This window comes from Phoenix dactylifera, chromosome 11 (genome assembly GCF_051530095.1).
Source record: "Phoenix dactylifera cultivar Ajwa chromosome 11, Ajwa_hap1_PhDact_Kaust_v1.1, whole genome shotgun sequence".
Lineage (NCBI taxonomy): Eukaryota > Viridiplantae > Streptophyta > Magnoliopsida > Arecales > Arecaceae > Phoenix > Phoenix dactylifera.
The window spans coordinates 24,698,755-24,716,213 of NC_143200.1; the positions used below are offsets into that span (position 1 = coordinate 24,698,755).

General features: G+C 42.1%; 3 protein-coding genes across 4 annotated transcripts; 1 reads left to right on the plus strand and 2 right to left on the minus strand.

Moving 5' to 3' along the window:
* Positions 1-426: 426 nt before the first annotated feature.
* On the minus strand, positions 427-1,591 carry LOC148700724 (uncharacterized). The gene is made up of 2 exons (XM_088707919.2): positions 1,109-1,591; positions 427-982 (listed from the first exon to the last, which is right to left on the minus strand). The coding sequence occupies exons 1-2, from the start codon at positions 1,589-1,591 to the stop codon at positions 428-430; spliced, it is 1,038 nt and encodes a 345-aa protein (XP_088564045.2). The 3' UTR covers position 427.
* A 3,125-nt stretch (positions 1,592-4,716) lies between these two features.
* On the plus strand, positions 4,717-8,000 carry LOC103707084 (AP2-like ethylene-responsive transcription factor AIL5). 2 transcript variants are annotated; one of them, XM_039128084.3, is made up of 9 exons: positions 4,717-5,140; positions 5,265-5,586; positions 5,783-5,865; positions 6,071-6,079; positions 6,184-6,272; positions 6,358-6,431; positions 6,543-6,593; positions 6,703-6,779; positions 6,951-8,000. In XM_039128084.3, exons 1-9 carry the CDS (start codon positions 5,056-5,058, stop codon positions 7,565-7,567), a joined length of 1,407 nt encoding a protein of 468 aa, XP_038984012.3. In that variant the 5' UTR covers positions 4,717-5,055; the 3' UTR covers positions 7,568-8,000. The 2 variants fall into 2 exon arrangements, with proteins under 2 accessions (XP_038984012.3, XP_008789665.4); XM_008791443.6 differs by having other exon boundaries at positions 6,966-8,000.
* A 6,352-nt stretch (positions 8,001-14,352) lies between these two features.
* LOC103707083 (uncharacterized) lies at positions 14,353-16,577 on the minus strand. The gene is made up of 4 exons (XM_008791440.6): positions 16,144-16,577; positions 15,950-16,047; positions 14,773-14,830; positions 14,353-14,679 (listed from the first exon to the last, which is right to left on the minus strand). The coding sequence occupies exons 1-3, from the start codon at positions 16,445-16,447 to the stop codon at positions 14,780-14,782; spliced, it is 453 nt and encodes a 150-aa protein (XP_008789662.3). The 5' UTR covers positions 16,448-16,577; the 3' UTR covers positions 14,353-14,679; positions 14,773-14,779.
* Positions 16,578-17,459: the final 882 nt, after the last annotated feature.

The following is a 17,459-nucleotide window of genomic DNA, read 5'->3' on the forward strand; positions in this document are numbered from 1 at the left end:
CTGTAGGGATTTCATCGACCTTTTCTTGTATGGTCAACTTCAAGTAAATGACTGTTTACTTTAAGAGCTTCTTTCGCACTAGCATACATCATAACAGATTTTTTTGACTTTGCAACTGCTTGAAAGTTTCTGTACAGGACTTATTGTGTCTGCATCCTCTTCTTATGTGCGGTCATATCCTGTAGCATGTTAAGCCTTTCATTAATGCAATTCGATCAAGAATCAGCTCAAATGATTTCACCCTCAAGTTTTGGTTGCACTGATGTTCTGAGTTGCTTTATTAAGTCAGTTGGAAAAACAAACCGAGACAAAAGGGGTTGAGACAAACTTATTACAATATATCAGCAGGTGTCCTGTTTCTTTGAACAAAGCGAACTTATTCAGATTCATCGTTACAAAAAATAATAAATAATACTCGTACCTCTCTTTAACTCTCGTGTGCAAAGACAATGTCTGGGTTCCTTCCATGCTTCCAACAACAGCTGTTACAAGTTCCCTTGCATCTTTCTGCTGAAGCACTCCAGATGAAATCTTTCCCATTGGTCCTTCTTATATGCTTTATCCCAGCGATGTGTACCCCATGAATATGAAATCTTCTGGCAGATACCTCTGCACCCGATACCTCAATGAGTCCAATCATGAACTCCCCAGTAGCTCCATTGTCTTCCATTGGATCTCTGACCTGAATCAGCATCAGTAGAACAACACACTGCCTGCTTCTTTCCTTCCCTTTACTCTCCCTAATTTTAATGGCTTTTGAACTCGATCCCATCTGTATCCTCAAGCCTTCTAAAACCAAGCCTTCCATCTTCTCCATTGCATCCAGAAGTATAGCCTCCATGAAACCATCTTCAGAACCTTCTAAAACAGACTTGCCTCTGCATTCACCCGTCTTGAAGCCACTTATATTGGTCATTGACATTGATTCAAACAGGCTACTTAGCAAATCCTCCATTCTCATTGATGCCATTTGGCATAGCACCTGCAAAAACGGCAATACCTTAGTTTGAAATTGATCAAGCATGTAGAAAAGGGAAAATGGCAAAGCCTATAAAGATTTATGTATTTAGCATTTTCTTTTTCCGCCATGTATTCTTCTGCAGAGCACCTCAGTTGCAGTTGTGGCATTCTCAGCAATTGCAGGTACAGAGACTTGCATGACTAATCTTCCCCATGGCCTGCCCAATCTCTTAATTTCATGAAGATAACTCCCGTCTGATAGTTTCGTCAGTTCTGTGCCAGGAACTTCTTGCGGTTTTCCTGTCATAGAGTTCTGGAGGCCCTCTCTTTGTTTTCTCTCCGTGCTCAACCACTTGTCTATCTTATGAAGTTCTTGTTCAAGTTCTCTAGCTCTTCTCCAGTAAGCTTGAACAACTGCTTCATGATTCTCAGAAAAATTTGGAATTAGAGGAGCCAATATGGAGTTAGAGGTGGCCTCTTGTTGAGAAATGACTTGCAGAGTAGGGGGTTTGGGCTGTGGACATGGTTGGGGATGGGAAAGAGGACGGCGGAGTGAGAGGTAAGACTTGATCTTTGAGCAGCCAGTGGACACTACTACAGGAGGAGAGGTGTGTTTCTTGCTGTCCGGCATTGTAGCGTCTCTGTGCCAGTGGTTTGGCAGCCCTCGGCCTCTGCTTCTTGTTGAAGCTTTTTGGGGTTCTTTAAAGCCCGTTAAGTTGTTTGGTTGAATGCTATATGCTGCTAAGTTGGATTTTGTTGCTATCTCATGCCTGGATTTGTGGGTTGTTGCGCTTTGATAGGGCTCTTTGATTTAAATTTCAAATCTTTAGATGTATCTTACCAAACGGGCTTCTCTTTGAACCTGATTTTCTATTCTAAGCTAGTCTTGTTCGTATTTCCAGTGCGGATATTGGTCTGGTAGGAAAATGTTCGTTGGGCTCCTAACTGCAAGGGACTACCTAAGGTACTTACTAGGATCTTGAGTAGATTCGGTGCGTTCGTTTAGTGATGTGAGTGATATTATGGGCCTGGATCACTGATTTAAGTTCAAAAGGCTACTCTTGAAGAAAAATCTCGGGTTGTATATTGAATTTGCACAAAGGGTTCAGTCCATGCTCCGTACCGACTAGGCTTCTTTCTTGGCTGAAGGAAATATAAAAAGTTATACCCATCTATTCTTTGCATATGAGCTTCTGGGGCATGCCAATCTCTTATGAGAACTGTAAGTGCTATTGAAACTATATATTATGTGCACTTGCCAAGGAGAGAATCAGCTAATAAAGACAAATGTTGACAAGGAGAAAGCAAGTGAAAACACTTTTTGGAGTGAAAAATAGGAAGATTCACCTACATTATAATTATCGGAGTTCAATTATCTGGACATGCGCCGCCTAGTATTTGATCCTAGAAGCTTTAGTAGTTAAGTGGATCGATGTAACTTTCACAGGTGAAAAAAAAATTATTATGTGCATGTTGCATGTGTTTATTATGTAAGATCTTATCGGAGCTTTTTTTTTTCGGGAGAGAAAAAGAAAAATTATATAATATAATCATTTAGATTCAAATACTTGGAGGTGTGCCATCCAAGAATTGAACCTATAATTATTGATTGCTAAGTAAAGAGGTGTGATTATTGAGACAAGCTCTAGAGATGCGAGACATGATGAAAACTTTTGACCATTTTTGATGCAACTGCACGTAAAAATGCATGCGATGCTTAAGTCAAATTTCTACTCTAATAACCAACACATATGCATGCGTGCAAACACAGGAGCACACGTGGGGGGAGAGGGGCCGGGGGGGTGGAGAGAGAGATGTGATTGATGCCACTTTTCTTCATTATATGGTTCAATAATCCTCGCTTCTGTTCATTGTATAATCCAACAATTCTTGAAAAGTAATGCTAGACCTACTACGTGCCTAAGTTGTCCCATGCGAACTGCCTCACATTGTATTTATGCATGGCCAGCATCTAAGTCTTGGTTAGACCCCAATAAGGGACGTGACTTTCGAGGTGTGCATGTGGGCAACGTTTATATGTGCACGTGTAGTTATAGCATTCCACATGTTTTTAAAACTGATCTCTTCGTCCAGATAATCATCCCCTCAACCATATACTTTCAAGCCCAACATTGTATGCATATTTATAGTTGACCCACACGTCAAATTGTTATTCTTAAAAAGAAAAAAAGTTGATCTATAAAACTCATGTACATACTGAGATTTTCCATCTTTGTTGTCTCTGTCCGTTCTCCACTTATCCGGAGGAATTGTGCTAGAGGTTATACTTATTCTTTTATAATTGACAAGGCGTGCCAATGTTTCTTAGAGCTTGGTACAAAGCCCTGATTAGCTTCTTGAATATTTGGAAGTAGGGTTGTGAGGAGAGTCCTGAACTTAGTTTTCCACTACATTAAGATGGTAAACTTAAGTTGCTGGCACGTCTCCATTCCATAAGGACATGCATCATATATGATCCTCTATTTTTTTATTTTTATTTTGGTATACTGGCGCCTTATGAGATATGCACATGAAAACAGCCAGCAAAGCCAGACAAAACAAGTTGTTGGCAAGCAGAATTTCAAAAATCCACTTAGTTCATTCAAAGGAGTTTATCGGAGTGATGTGCTGCATAAGAAACTACTTAGCTCGCTGTACCATTCGTCTTCGGATGAACATAAATGATCTGAAATTTTTTTTATTTTTTATTTTTATCTTTGATCTGATACTCTCTCCTCGGGTGCTACTTCTCTTTTTATGCAGACCATAGGCGGACTCCACTCAGCAAACAACCTCACCTCCACGTGTACTGCAGTAACCCGCCCCGGCTCTCTCACGCGCGCGCGCACGTACACACAAGCATCTCTTTTCCTGATGAGTTCCGCGTACGGCAGTTAACACGTGCAGTGGCGTAAGATGCAGGGGAAGCCATATGTTTTACTTCCCACATGGTGTACTATTAAGTTATAAAATAATAGCAGTGATTGACATATGATATGATTAAACCTTTTCTTTTCTCCAAACTTATTATGATCAAGGGCCGAAGAGACCATCACCCCACCCATCCGACTACCCTCACCGCATCGGTAGGTGACCGGATCCCGAACCATCCTTTTCGGTTTCACGGCGAGTAGCCTCGTCGCCATCGCCATGTGATCTAAATCAGACGCGGTCGGTGGTGGGATCCATCCCCGTTCCCACTCTCCTTTTTCTCTCCGTCAGGCGACCATCGACTGACGGCGAGGGTCCCCATGTCCCGTTGACCACTCGATCACCATCGGACGGACAGCGGGACCACCGCTGCGAACAGGGAGGAGAACGTCCGTCTGCGATCAGTGTCACGCGATAAAAGCTGACGTCGGATCAGAATCGGACGGGTTGCCGTGCTGCATCGTCAGGGACGGTAGCGGGAACTGTAGAGGCGGTCAATAGCACCTGGCGGGTGAGTGGAACTAGGCCATGTAAAAGGAAAAGGGGGAAGCGGGAGGACGAAGCCAGAGCGGCGGGACCCGTTGTCCGCCACGTGTCGTTCCGTCCGTACCCACTTCCGTCGCGTATGCGCGTCGTCGTGTCGTGTCCCCTCCCCTCCCCTCTTGCCTCCTCGCTTCTCTGCAATTCTACGGTCCTCTCCTCCTGCGGGACATCATAGCTAATCCACCGTTCCAATTAGAATTCCCCGCGTGGTAATCCGTTTATATTTGTCTTATTGCATAACAGCTGTTGTTTAATATAAGTTGGGGAGGGATAGTGGACACTGCTTGCCATTCGGTCAAGGGGACCGCCCAGACGGCCCGTGAAAAGCCTCCACTTGTGCCCCCTCCTAATCCTACCCTATCTTGATCTTTAATTAAACCCTTCTTATTTTAATATCAGATTTAATAAGGCAACCTCGATTCTCGTGCGCTCGCTCTCTCTCCCTCTCCCTCTCCCTCTCGTTCCTCCTCTTTGCTCTTCGTTCCCGTAATGGTCCTGTCTATATTTGTGTCTTCCTTTCCCCGACCCCCCTTGTTCCTCTTTTCAACTGATAAGTCTCTTTCGTTCATTCTCCCGGAGAGTTCTTTATTCCCAGCATAGCCCCACAAACAAACTACGCAAATGGATGCTTCTAACAACTGGCTCGCCTTCTCCCTCTCCCACCATCCCGGTCTCTTCGAAGTCTTCTCCGCGACACCTCACCACGGTCAGTCTCTCCTTCCTCCTCCGTTCCTTCTTTTATCGTTCGGTAAAAAGAAACCCAGAAGGGCCTTCAATGGCGCGCGGTTTTCTGTCTTTCATTCTTTCCTTTGCTTTTGGCTTCGCTGCAGGTGGCCAGGAGGGAGCGGAGGAAGGCTGCTGCGCCACTGGAGACGACCTAGCTATGCTGGCGGCGGCGGAGGGGCCGAAGCTAGAGGACTTTCTCGGCTGTTGTGGAGGGTTTTCCAGCGGCGACGCGGCTGCAGCAGAGACGGGTGCCCGCGGGGGCTGCGACTCCGACCTCAGAAGCATCGCCGCGGGATTCATGCAGGGATTCACGGCTGACCGGCCGGATTCCTCGGCCGCCGTGACGTCTGCGCTGGTGACCGCCGAGCCGAGGAGGGCGTCGGAGACCTTCGGGCAGAGAACCTCCATCTACCGCGGGGTCACCAAGTAAGTAGCACACACTACAGTATGAGACTGGACTACCGGGGCAAGTCGGGAATTAAGAAATCGTTCTCTCTGCCGACACGAGAACATGGAGGCGTCGATGATTGCTCTCTCTCTCTCTCTCTCTCTCTCTCTCTCTCTCTCTCTTCTTTTCCGGTCTTGGAATTTTGCGTGGAATTTTGAGGGGTATTTTGGGCAGGCATCGGTGGACGGGAAGATACGAGGCGCATCTCTGGGACAACAGCTGCCGCCGGGAAGGGCAGAGCCGGAAAGGCCGCCAAGGTACGCCGCTCCTGCTAACGTCAGCTGGCCGCACACTCCTCTAAGATGCGCGGCCTGCACTCCCACCTTTATCAGTACATTCCTACCCTCCATGCGCAACCTAGATTTTCGCTACCTGACGTTCTAACATGCGCTTCTCCCCTGTCCTCCTTGCGACGTGGCACCTCGTGATTGGATGCTTCACCTTCTGTTTGCTGCCTCTCAGTCTACCTGGGTGAGCCTTTTTCATCAGCGATTCATTCCTCTCTCCGCAGCCCCCCAAAAAAGAAAAACGGAAATGTAAAATCTTAATCTAATTATTTGAAATGCGAAAAATAGGTGGGTACGACCGGGAGGAGAAGGCGGCCAGAGCGTACGATTTAGCAGCGCTCAAGTACTGGGGTCCCAACACCACCACCAACTTCCCGGTAGGTGACCGCACCTCCCCCCACCCCCCGGGTTGACAATACGGTATTGTACAAAAGCATCAGTGTACTACTCTTGGTATCATAGGTGTCGAACTACGAGAAGGAGCTGGAAGAGATGAAGAATATGACACGTCAGGAGTTCGTGGCATCCCTCAGAAGGTGTCTACTTGGCGTGAAAGTCACACACATCCATTAATGCATGCATGCATGCATATATGTAGTCTTGACGTTGGGTTTATATCTCATTATTTTTCTTGTGTCAATTTACAGGAAGAGTAGTGGATTCTCTAGGGGAGCCTCCATATATAGAGGAGTCACTAGGTCCGTCAACTTTTCTTTCATAAGTGGATTGGAATTTATATATCTTGTTACTTTTAAGTGCTACTTTGATCGAGTTTTATTAAAAAAAATTCCCTTTGAAATACTGCAGACACCACCAGCATGGCCGATGGCAGGCGAGAATTGGGAGAGTAGCTGGCAACAAAGATCTATATCTGGGAACTTTTAGTGAGTATCCAAATTTTGAAGCATTCATGCATGAGTTGCACGGACATTTTGGTTTATTAACTCTTTCGTAATGGATTATTTTTCTACTGTATGTCTCTTTCATCTTAATGAAAGTGATTAGGCTCTACCTCCTGATCTGTTTCTCAGAAGAAAAATTTTTTTTAAAATCAGCTGTAATATTATTAGGTACACAAGAGGAAGCTGCAGAGGCGTATGACGTTGCAGCAATCAAGTTCCGGGGACTCAATGCTGTGACTAACTTTGACATGAGCCGCTATGACGTTGAGAGCATCCTAAACAGCGACCTCCCCATTGGCGCGGTATCTAGCAAGGCCTTCAAGGCCTCGGATTCATCATCGACATCCTCCACCTCCAATGCCGGGCACCAAACTGGTGGCGGGGATTCCTTTTCCCTGCCCTCAGAACAGGACCAAGACTATTGGTCTTTACTTGCTCTCCACCAGCAGCAGCAGCAGAGAAACCTGGCGTCGGGTTTTGAAGTGTTTGGTTCTGGTGTTAATATGGATTTCTCTGCTGCTGCTTCTGTTGGTGGTATGGGTCAAGGAAGAGGGGCGACCGTTGTGTGCAACGGTGGGATGGTTCATCCGCAAGAGCCGGGCCAGAGCAGGAATAGTTCTGTTCCTTATGCTCCTCCCGTTTCTTTTGAAATGGGCTACGAGAATTCCGGTTATGTGGGGACGACTTGGGTCACGCCACCCTACTATTACCAGCAGGGTGCAAAGCCTACTGTGGCAGCCTTACGTACAGCCCTTTACGGGATGGAATGATGTGAATGAGTGGGAGAATGAGGGCACACAGCATTAGCATGCAGAAAGAAAAAAGTGTTGCTGATAGATAGAGAGATGGGAGAGGAGAGAGAGAGAGAGAGAGAGAGAGAGAGAGAGATGATTTGAACTGACAAGGCCAGACAGAAGGAATAGGAAGACTGATGGTGGACTAACATGAATCTGAAGTTTTACGCATGGTCATGTTCTTTTACTTTGCCATTCTTTTCCTGAAATGATTCTATTCTATCATCATCAGTTTAGTATATCAACAGGAGACCTTTAATGTCTTTTCCTTTTGGCCAACTTATGCTTATCTTGTACTCGGCGACTTGAAGAAAACCCATTTTTCTTGTACTTGTGTTTTTAAATGTCTGATATTTGAAACTCTGTTTCGATTCTCTAATGAATGCATTAAGTTATACCGTTGGTTGAAGTTATTGCAACATATATATGTGGGCACGTCGTGATGCACTCTAAGGTTTCATGATATAGCATTCATTTAGAATTTGCCAAAAGCCATCAACTTGTACACTGACATGTACAGTATTTTAAAGCAACTCCAGGAGAGATTCTTTTTTGTTGCCGGATAAAGAGTCGTAAGAACCAGCTGGTGTTCAAGAAGATATCCTTACCCAGGGGTGATGAAGATTAACGGTTACTGTTCTATGTGACTAGTCTAACCATTAAAGCTTCCATTTTTAAGTTGGTCGACCCGGCCACTTGTAACCTGATATAAAACTTAGCCAATATATATAGGCAAGTAACTACACTTGACTAAAGAGAACTCTGTTACGTCTTGGTGATCATGGCTTTCTTTCGAGTCCACCATAGTTTGGTGCTAACTTGTCCCCATCTGCAACTTCACAAAACAGAACACATCCATATCTCTACATTAAATCAACGCATATGATCAGTTTGCTTTCCATAATCTCCTCATAGGATAAACTACTAAGATATCCTTCATGGATATCTTCGTCCTTTTCTTTTTATTATATCCTGGAGAGGGTTTTAGAGAAGTATTGAGAGCAACGCTTGACAAAGTTAAGGAGAGCATATTTAAGAACTCATCTATGTGATCTCACCATGTGGTCCTCCTACTGGTCCTGAGCCGGAAACAGTTTTAAAATCATGGAGGCAAATGCACCTCTTAGTGTTGGTTATATATATATCCTTCTCGTGTCCTTATCCTGGATTCATTTCAAATTCAGTCTTTTCGCGTACCCTCTATCCATTGACCAAAATCTGACCGACGCTAAGATATTACCCACTGCCTCAACCTCCTCATACTGGAACTCATGTCGCCATCTTTTCTTTTAAACACACTTCCAATAAGAAATTCTTAGTGAACTCATGTCGCCATCTTTTCTTTAAACACACTTCCAATAAGAAATTCTTAGTGTTGGTCATACGATGACAGAGGATTGCAGTCTCTTCCACATGCTGCTCCATGCAAGGCGGTCATATTTTTTTTTATCAAGATGTGGCAATGAGGCCATTAGTCAATTGAAAGACTCTGAAAAGAGCTATCTTTTGGCTGTGGGGAGGGGATCTTCCCTTGGTTTGAGAAAGAGGTGTTTCATTATTGTCTCCTTTTTATTGTTTAAACTTAGAAACTATGTCGGCCATCTCACCTACTCAGTGTTCATCTTTATGGTTTTCTTATAATATGTCATATTATAGTGCTTTGAGTGTAGTTCTCGGCAACCCTGTCTATATAGCTCTTTATTATCAACCAGTGTTTGCCTCTTGTTTGGCTCTACCTAGAGAACAAGAGATCAGTGGGGCACAAGTTAATATAACATTAGCATATTTATCTCACCAGTTTTTGCTTGCTTATCATATAATAGTTATGTGATAAATACACGTGTCGGATACTATAAGTGCAAGTTAAATAACAATTTTTAAAAAAGAAGCTAAATGTTGTTTACCTTTTTAGAAACTAAAGATCAGTTTGTGCTTGTAATCTAGCTATATATATTGACAGAATCTTATCTTTTTGAACATATTTGAGATTGGTAGATAGCAGAGATGTTTGTTGAGGCAAAAAGATCTAAGACCGCCTCGAAGTGATGGATTTGTTTACTAAGATCGACTGCATAAGTAATACAATTGCACCCTTTTTTTTTCCACACTGGCTCATGAGTCATGAACCTTGTTTAGTAACAACTTTTGCAATGAAAAAATATGGGCATCATCAAATCACTAGCATTAATACTTCTACTTCATTTATTCTGCCATTTCTGTATGTAATATGAAAACTATCATTGTTCTGTTTTTTCATTTCCATGGAGAAGATTAATGTATAACAAACTTACAACTTCAATAGAATCACCATTTTATTGAATATTCTGCCACCATTTTCAGGATATGTACCAAAAAAAAAACAAGAACATGCATTATCATTTGCATGTTCATCAGTTCTCAATCCCTGATACATTCAGTTACAATGGGCATCCTGTGGAGTTTTCATTTGAGAAACCCTAGGAGAATCAAGTTGTTTAAAATTTCTCAAGTTAGTTGTTTGCTGACAGAGATCCAAGATTCACTATGACTAGATAGGCTCGAATTACTTAACCTGAACTAAATTGGCACATTCTGCACATCAAAAGATTGGCCTTTTAATCTCTACAAAACATAGATGGACCAGCATAAACTACGGATTAGGTCTAGCCTTGGATTACTTAGGACCCGGAGTACAGAAATACTGCAGGCCGGAAATTTAGTTGTTTTATTGAAGTCCCAGCAATTTTTCTCTCAACTGCTAACCTGGCCTGTTTTTCATGTGAATCTGAACCCAAGTTCGACCCATCAATCTTGAAAATGCAAGGCTGATTAAGCTTTGTTTTTAAAATTTTTGACTGCCTTTAGCACTTGCACATCTCTATCTCGGCCTGAATTTAGAAACAAAATTTAGCAACAATTATGAGATGTAAGCCCAGACCCATCTCTGTGCCTCTGGGTTGCTTAGACAGCCCAGGGCTTTCTTGGCAGGTGATCTGATCTTGGAAAACTAATCAGAGAGAAGTTTGGTTCAGTAAAGCAAGATATAGTCCCTTGGAATTGAATTAAAGGATGAAATGGCTAAAGCAGTGATTAATTTCTCTCCATGCTCGACTTTGGTTTCAAACTGACAAATCCAAGAGATATGGTTCTTATGAGTAAAACTAAGTGTCTTGGTGCTCATTGCGATGCGAAAAGAATGCAGTCCATATATTTTTCCCTATGAACGTAATGACATTTATGACACATTGCTTAAATGTTCTGACAAATCCAAGAGATATTTTCCCTATAATTCTCTAAGAACCTGTTGAAGGAACTAGGTTCCTATAACAAAACCAGGGAACTAGTCCTTCTAGGCTAAAATGTCATACTCTACGTTCTGCAGGACAAGCCTTTACAGAAACTAGTTGAAATGGATGCACACAAAGACTGAATCAAAATCAGTCTTCAGGGCTGATAACCACGGTGAGACGGTTGCTAATTGGAATCCACAAGCCATATTTGGAGATTCTCTTTCACGAACAGTTTGGTTTGGCCTTTGGAGCCACAGCCTCCTGAGTTCGATGTTATAACTAGGAAATAATTCTTGGAACCCTATAAAAGGGAAACTAGATTTTTTTTTGGTTTTTTTACATGAATGCCCTTCTAAAAATTCAAATTTGTGCGAAGACCCTCTTAAAATTTATATTTATTTCTGTACCCTCATAAAACACTATTTTTGCACAAATACCCCTAATATAATGGTTCTTTTAACACCTTTAATAAAAGCTATATTTATTTCAATTAAAAATAAAATAAAATTTTGAAATTACTTTGTTTTCCTCATCACAATGGCTTTATAAATGCTTCTTTTTATACATTTACTCAGTAAGAGTATTTTAGCCGTTTTAATTTGAAACCGTTAATTTTGTAACGGTGTTAAATGGAATGCAAAAGTAAGGATAAAAAAAAAAGGTAGAATAACAAAACAAGTGTTTTACGATGATATACGTGTAAATAGTAATTTTGGAAGGATATTCATGCAAAATTCAATATTTAGAAGGGTATTTATATATATATATATATATATATATATATATATATATATAAGAATTAGGATGGAAGAAAGCTGGACTAAATTGGTTCATGGTGGGCTTAGAACCTATGTCATAATGCTGCTCTAACCCTTCCGGCATAATGCTATCAGCAAACATACAGGTAAAGTAACTGCAGGTGCAGGATTTGAGGTGTTGTTAAGCCGTTCATGACATCATAGCAAGTGCGGAGAAATGAAAATTTTATAGGGGGTGGCTTAAAATTTAAGGCATAGAGACCGAACATCTTTTACTGAAAATGGCAAGGGTGTATTTTGTTGGAGCATCAAAATTTGCTTCTGTCATTAATGGCGGACCTGATTGCAGGAGGAATTCAGAGTTTCTAATGCTAGTCGAGTTAAAAACAAGACAATGCCGATGCTGGTAAAGAACTTAGAAGCTGAGCTTATCTTCTTCCAAGGGATGAAATCAATGGTGGGTTTTTGTCACCATCTACCAGTTCATTAAATCATTTTCCTATTCACTTATAGTGGATAATTTGTTGGAGACTGTAATGACTACAAAGAGAGAGTTGTTTAAGCCACTATACTAATATTTGCTAATAAATAAATCAACGTTGGTCCAAGGTGAGCCCTCTATCCTGGAAGCTCATTAAAATGCAGACCTTGACTGCATTGAACTCCGACAAAACTCAAATAGTCCTTTTTTGATGAAGAGGGAGGCAAAGCCACCCGGCCTTTATGAGAAAAGGAGAGTTTACAGAAACTATTTATATTGGATTTGAAAGAAAAAAATACAAAAGAGCAATAAAAATCTTTTACAAAAGATAGTGGTCTGTAAGTAAACCTGTTAAACTATTTAACAAACTGAATAATCTCATAAGTGATTTGAAGGATCTCTGTATCTTCAAAATGTAACTATATAAGCTTTGTATCATGATGTGAGTCAGTTTTTTTCTAAACGAAAAACTCAAGTAGTCAACAAACTCTCTGACAAACAGCTACATTGGGATACATGAGTTTAGGAAGTACATATACATGACCAAAGCACGCCCTGATATAGCCATGCAGTGACTTCCAGTTAGGAAATGTTACTTATCCTACGTTCATTAGATCATAAGGCACCACTCTTCATGGGCTTATCGCCATTGATGAAAAAAGGAAGCTCAAAGACCAGATGAGGACAGTCAGTGGTTGAGTTTATCCATAACAGGAACATGATCACAGATAGGTCAGAGATTTGTCATAATCTATAGGAAAAGAAAAAAGCCCTGTTTGATCTTTATCTACGTAACAACAACAACGCTACTAAAGAATTAAGGTATAGATCTTGAAGATTCCTAGTCTTACCTGCTTCAAAGAACTAGTGTAGCCTCTCTCTCTCTCTCTCTCTCTCTCTCTCTCTTACCTCCTTGCACAGTGTCAAGGCAGGATGCTATTAAAGGGGTATATCTAGGATGATATGGTATATGTTAGCTATCAAATACCGAATTTGTCTCCACTATATGGTATTTGCTTGTGCAGAATAATGCTGGAAAGTGAGAACCCCACCTGACCAATGGTCTGATCGAGTAATCAGCACTACGTTGAGAGATTGCATCCCATCACCTCTTATCCCTTTTACTTACCAAAGGTCGTCTGCCCATATTCGAAGAGGACCAATTGGATTGGACGGTGGAGAAGAATCGCACCAGTTGGCGCTTGTCTCATGAGCCCACTCAGATGGTGTTCAAATTTTTGCACGGAAATTTACTTTCTAGCTGGTTTTTGATGGGATGACAGGGGAAGACATCAAACGTTTCTCACCTAGTGATCGCTGCAAGTCACAAGGTGTTACTATGAAATTTCTAAAAAGGTGTCTCGTAAGTTATAATATATTCCTTTTCTCAAGAATATCATTCTTTTCTCCTTTTTTTTTGGTACAAGTTGTATTGTATTCCTAGCAGTGTTCACGAGCTAAAGAGCCAACCGGAGAGCTCTTGGTTTTTACCAGGGTGCTGTTGGATTGGAGCCTCATATGGTGGTCTAAATTTTACTTCTTCCTGCTGTTTTTTGGACTACCCATCCTCTTCTACTGCAGTGCAATAACAGAACAAAGGAAGCATGCATTTTGTAATTAACGTGCTGCTAAAATTTGGTTGGAGTTGCTATGTCTTTCGAGTGGCCGTTTGACTTGTGTAAATTGGCTTGCATACTTTACTAGAGGCCTTCCAGAGCTACTAAATGGAATTAGGGTTCCTTGAGGAGCTGATGGAATGACTTCTCAGCATGCATTCATTCTAGGAAGAAATCAGCTTGGCATTCTTCTTTTTTTTCCAAACAACAAAATGATGATGAAAGCAACAATGGAAAGTACAAGCTTAATAGAAATCATCATCATCTAGGGAGTGTGCTTCAAATGGGACACTCATATTACAAGTCCCATATTACCGAACTTGTCTCTACTATATGGTATTTGATTGTATAGGTGTTTTTGTTTATTATCGTCCATGCAAGGATGTTGCAAAGCATGATTACTTTGAGATGGCAATATATACCAGCCACCCGACACAGCAGAAGCATTTGATCAGAGGGTTGGGTTTGCACATCAGCCCATCTGTTTCAAATTATGCCATGCTTCAAGGTTTTGACCTATTATTCGCATAGAACGCTTAAGAATAGAAGAACAAACCGCTGCATTACCTGCACCTCTTTCATTGAAGAAAAGAATGGAGTGCCAAAAGAAAAAAAGCAATAACTATGACTCGAGGCATAAGAAAATACGCATGTTTATCATTTTTCTAATTTGAAGATCATAACAGAGTCAAAACAAAACTCTGATCTATAACTCATTGCTCCTCCGATGACATGAACAGATTACTTTACAGATGGTAGCATTTTAATTGGCAATAACAGCCTCCGCAATTTAGAAGCCACACAATAATCGGCAAAGGCAGCATGGCATCCGAAGTGAGAACATCAGACCCAGCTTCTGAATGGAATAGTCCTCTCTGCTTCCATACATATTTATTTCAGATGGAATTTTCATCACATTGTATCAGATACGTAGTCATAAGGACTGCAAAACCTTGAAGTTATACTGCACAAATATAACATAAGGGAGTAAGAGATTAAACAAAATTAAAATGATAGGTCTCTACAAACAATAGCTGGATTGAATGCAATCACCTACCAAGAGGTTACACAACTTGCTTTTTGCCGGCAAGTCCTGCTTTGCCACCTTCCTTTACCTACAATTAGAATTTTTAAGTTTGACAATTTCATAAATCAAACTAGAAATCTACAGTCTTGAAGTTTGTTGGGAAGTGATAGATCAAAATTTTGTTCACTGAGTAGAACAGGATGCAAAGAAACCTTAATCAATTATATGGTTTGCAGCTATAACAATAGTATATTGAAAGGAAGGGACCAAAAATGCTGTGCTTGAACAACCCTCACTTGTAAAGCTGTTCGGTCCAACAAACTAAAAGTATATAGTTAGCTCAAACCAAGGAGAGTGTCTTGCTTAACCAGACTTTGGATTGTTCCTTACTGGTACACAAGAAGCTGTTCCACAGAAAAAGCATAGAAGAAACTAGTCGCTCTGTTGAAAAACCAAAATGGTTAGCATTCAAGGGTGGGCATACATAAGAAGGATACACAACAATGCAGCTGGTTGAATTTAGGACATAATGTTTTCTCTTGTACCACATAAAGCTCATGAAGTCCCATTAAAGTTTTAACCTTAGATATATGCCACTCCAGTAAGACATCGGTCCATGGAATTGAAGGGATGCCAACTCTCATAGGAAGAACAGCACCTAAAGAGTGATCCATAGTATGGAACAGGACAGGCTTTTTCCACCACAAGGGAATCAATTTCCTTTATCATAGACAAGTCAAACAAGATCATTTGCATATCATTTTGGAGAGAGATTAGTCAATTATGTGTCCAAGAGAGCGGATCTGTAGAGAGGTATCAAATTATTTAACTGAAGCTGCTGTCACTTGAGGCATCGCAAAAATCTGTAACCTTTGGAAATTAAAATATGGGAGACTGACACCATGTTAGACAAATCTTCATTGATCCTTCCAAGTCCCATGACACCAAGAGACCATCTACTTACAGCAGTAGATATAACGATTTTTTTTTTTTTCGGATGATAAGGGAAGCGAAATGCCACCCGGCTTTTATTGCTGAACAGAAAATATCTACAGAAAAGAGTTTACAAGAAGCAGAGAGCTAATTTGTCTCTCAAGCAAGCAGAATACAGTCAGACAAAAGGAAGTGAACCAATTTTGCTAGTAAAGAAGTCACCTTTTTCATGCCAGACTACTCCAATTCCATGCCAAAAATAATAAATTCTTACCACTTCTTTGTTCTCGTAGTAATGGTTCAAAGCCCACTGATACTTCGACTGGTCCAGCCCCAACCAATTCGCCAAGTACTCATCCAAGCTCGAATGCGCTGCCAAAAGCACCAAACAACAGCTCAGAACTCCTGGAATTTAAAGAATCGGAATGCATGCCACACCAAAAAACCCCAAAACCCTAAAAAAGATACCATCTTGGACTTTGGCGACGGTATCCCAGAAGAAGCCGAACGCGGAGCCCGACGACCGGGCGGTCGGCTTCCCGAAACTCAGCGGCGGGGCCTGCACGGGAGGAGGATAGGAGGGAGGAGCCTTGGGAGGCAAAGGAGCCTCCTTTATAGGGCTGGAGCTAGGGTTAGGGCTGGGGCTGGAGACAGGGAATCTCGGGGCCTCGGAGGGCTTCGGGGTCGCCGGAGGGGTCAGGAAGACGGTGTAGCTCCCGGCTTTTCGAATGACCGGCGGCGGCGTCAGCTCTCGCGCCTGCGCGGCCGCCATAACCGACCTCCGAAGGCCGATCAGAACCTCCTCCTAGGGTTAGGGTTAAGATTTGGTATCAGGGGAGGCCAGTGGAGGGAAGCTAGAGGCCGTCGGTCATCCATGTTGCTGGGGTTTTAAACGACATCCCGAGGTGCCAAAGAACACCGTCCTTCCTTCAGAATAATGCTAACAGATTAAAAGTAATTTAGCCTTTCTTTTTACTAAAATATCTAGTTTGCCACTACAAAAATGGTACAAAACCGTGAGGGTTAAAAAAAAAGCTCGTGGCGCGGTTAGATGGCAGGGGTATTTGTGGGAAAATCAGTTTGCCGGATGCGGTGGTTACATCATTGCAACTTCCGGTCGCCGCCTGATTCCTGGGTATACTTAGCCGCGGAGGAAAATTAGTAGTCTGTGCCTCGCTCTGCGTATAGATTATGAGCGATTAGCCAATCATAGACCTTGATAGTGCAACGGATGGTTCAGATTCATTTGTAGGAGTTGCCAGGTGTCGAGTTTAATACGGCGCATCCGTCGCAGAATTGGGGGGTGTCTGTGTGTGCGATCCGAAATGCCCCCCGACACGAGAGGATAAGCCCGGGACAGCCGACACGAAGGAACACGTGACAGCTGGAAAGGAACACCAGCGACCGCTGTATTGTCATGTGGTGGGCTCCAGCCAGCGGGCTACAGCCGTACGATCGGAGGGAGGATTCACGGGATTGGGGTTCGTGAGGGACCATGGAAACATACGCTGGATTTATACGTGCTACGGTATCATTGAGAAGGAAAAAGGCAGCAGAAATGTTGCTGATGACTGGAATCATGCTAGCACGTGTCAAAGATTACAAATGATTACGTGTGAGGTTATTTAATTAACTCCCAGAGATATGCTAGATTTTTCCGTGCTCTTTTGCCATTAATATTAAATATGAATTTGCTCCAGCCCTTCTGGATGGAAGATTGTTAGAAAAGTTATAAAAAAACATCAAGGCAGCAACCAATTTGTTGATAAGTTTTTTTGTTGCTT

What these genes read in the sequence shown, in the direction of transcription:
- LOC148700724 (XM_088707919.2), bottom strand. Translation starts at nt 1,591, where the DNA reads ATGCCGGACAGCAAGAAACACACCTCTCCTCCTGTAGTAGTGTCCACT. An exon ending in ATGCCACAACTGCAACTGAG is followed by an intron (nt 983 to 1,108) that starts GTGCTCTGCAGA and finishes CCGTTTTTGCAG; the next exon opens with GTGCTATGCCAAATGGCATC.
- LOC103707084 (XM_039128084.3), top strand. Translation starts at nt 5,056, where the DNA reads ATGGATGCTTCTAACAACTGGCTCGCCTTCTCCCTCTCCCACCATCCC. An exon ending in ATCTACCGCGGGGTCACCAA is followed by an intron (nt 5,587 to 5,782) that starts GTAAGTAGCACA and finishes TATTTTGGGCAG; the next exon opens with GCATCGGTGGACGGGAAGAT. An exon ending in TTCGTGGCATCCCTCAGAAG is followed by an intron (nt 6,432 to 6,542) that starts GTGTCTACTTGG and finishes GTCAATTTACAG; the next exon opens with GAAGAGTAGTGGATTCTCTA.
- LOC103707083 (XM_008791440.6), bottom strand. Translation starts at nt 16,447, where the DNA reads ATGGCGGCCGCGCAGGCGCGAGAGCTGACGCCGCCGCCGGTCATTCGA. An exon ending in CGTCGCCAAAGTCCAAGATG is followed by an intron (nt 16,048 to 16,143) that starts GTATCTTTTTTA and finishes TGCTTTTGGCAG; the next exon opens with CGCATTCGAGCTTGGATGAG. An exon ending in ACTACGAGAACAAAGAAGTG is followed by an intron (nt 14,831 to 15,949) that starts GTAAGAATTTAT and finishes TTCTAATTGTAG; the next exon opens with GTAAAGGAAGGTGGCAAAGC.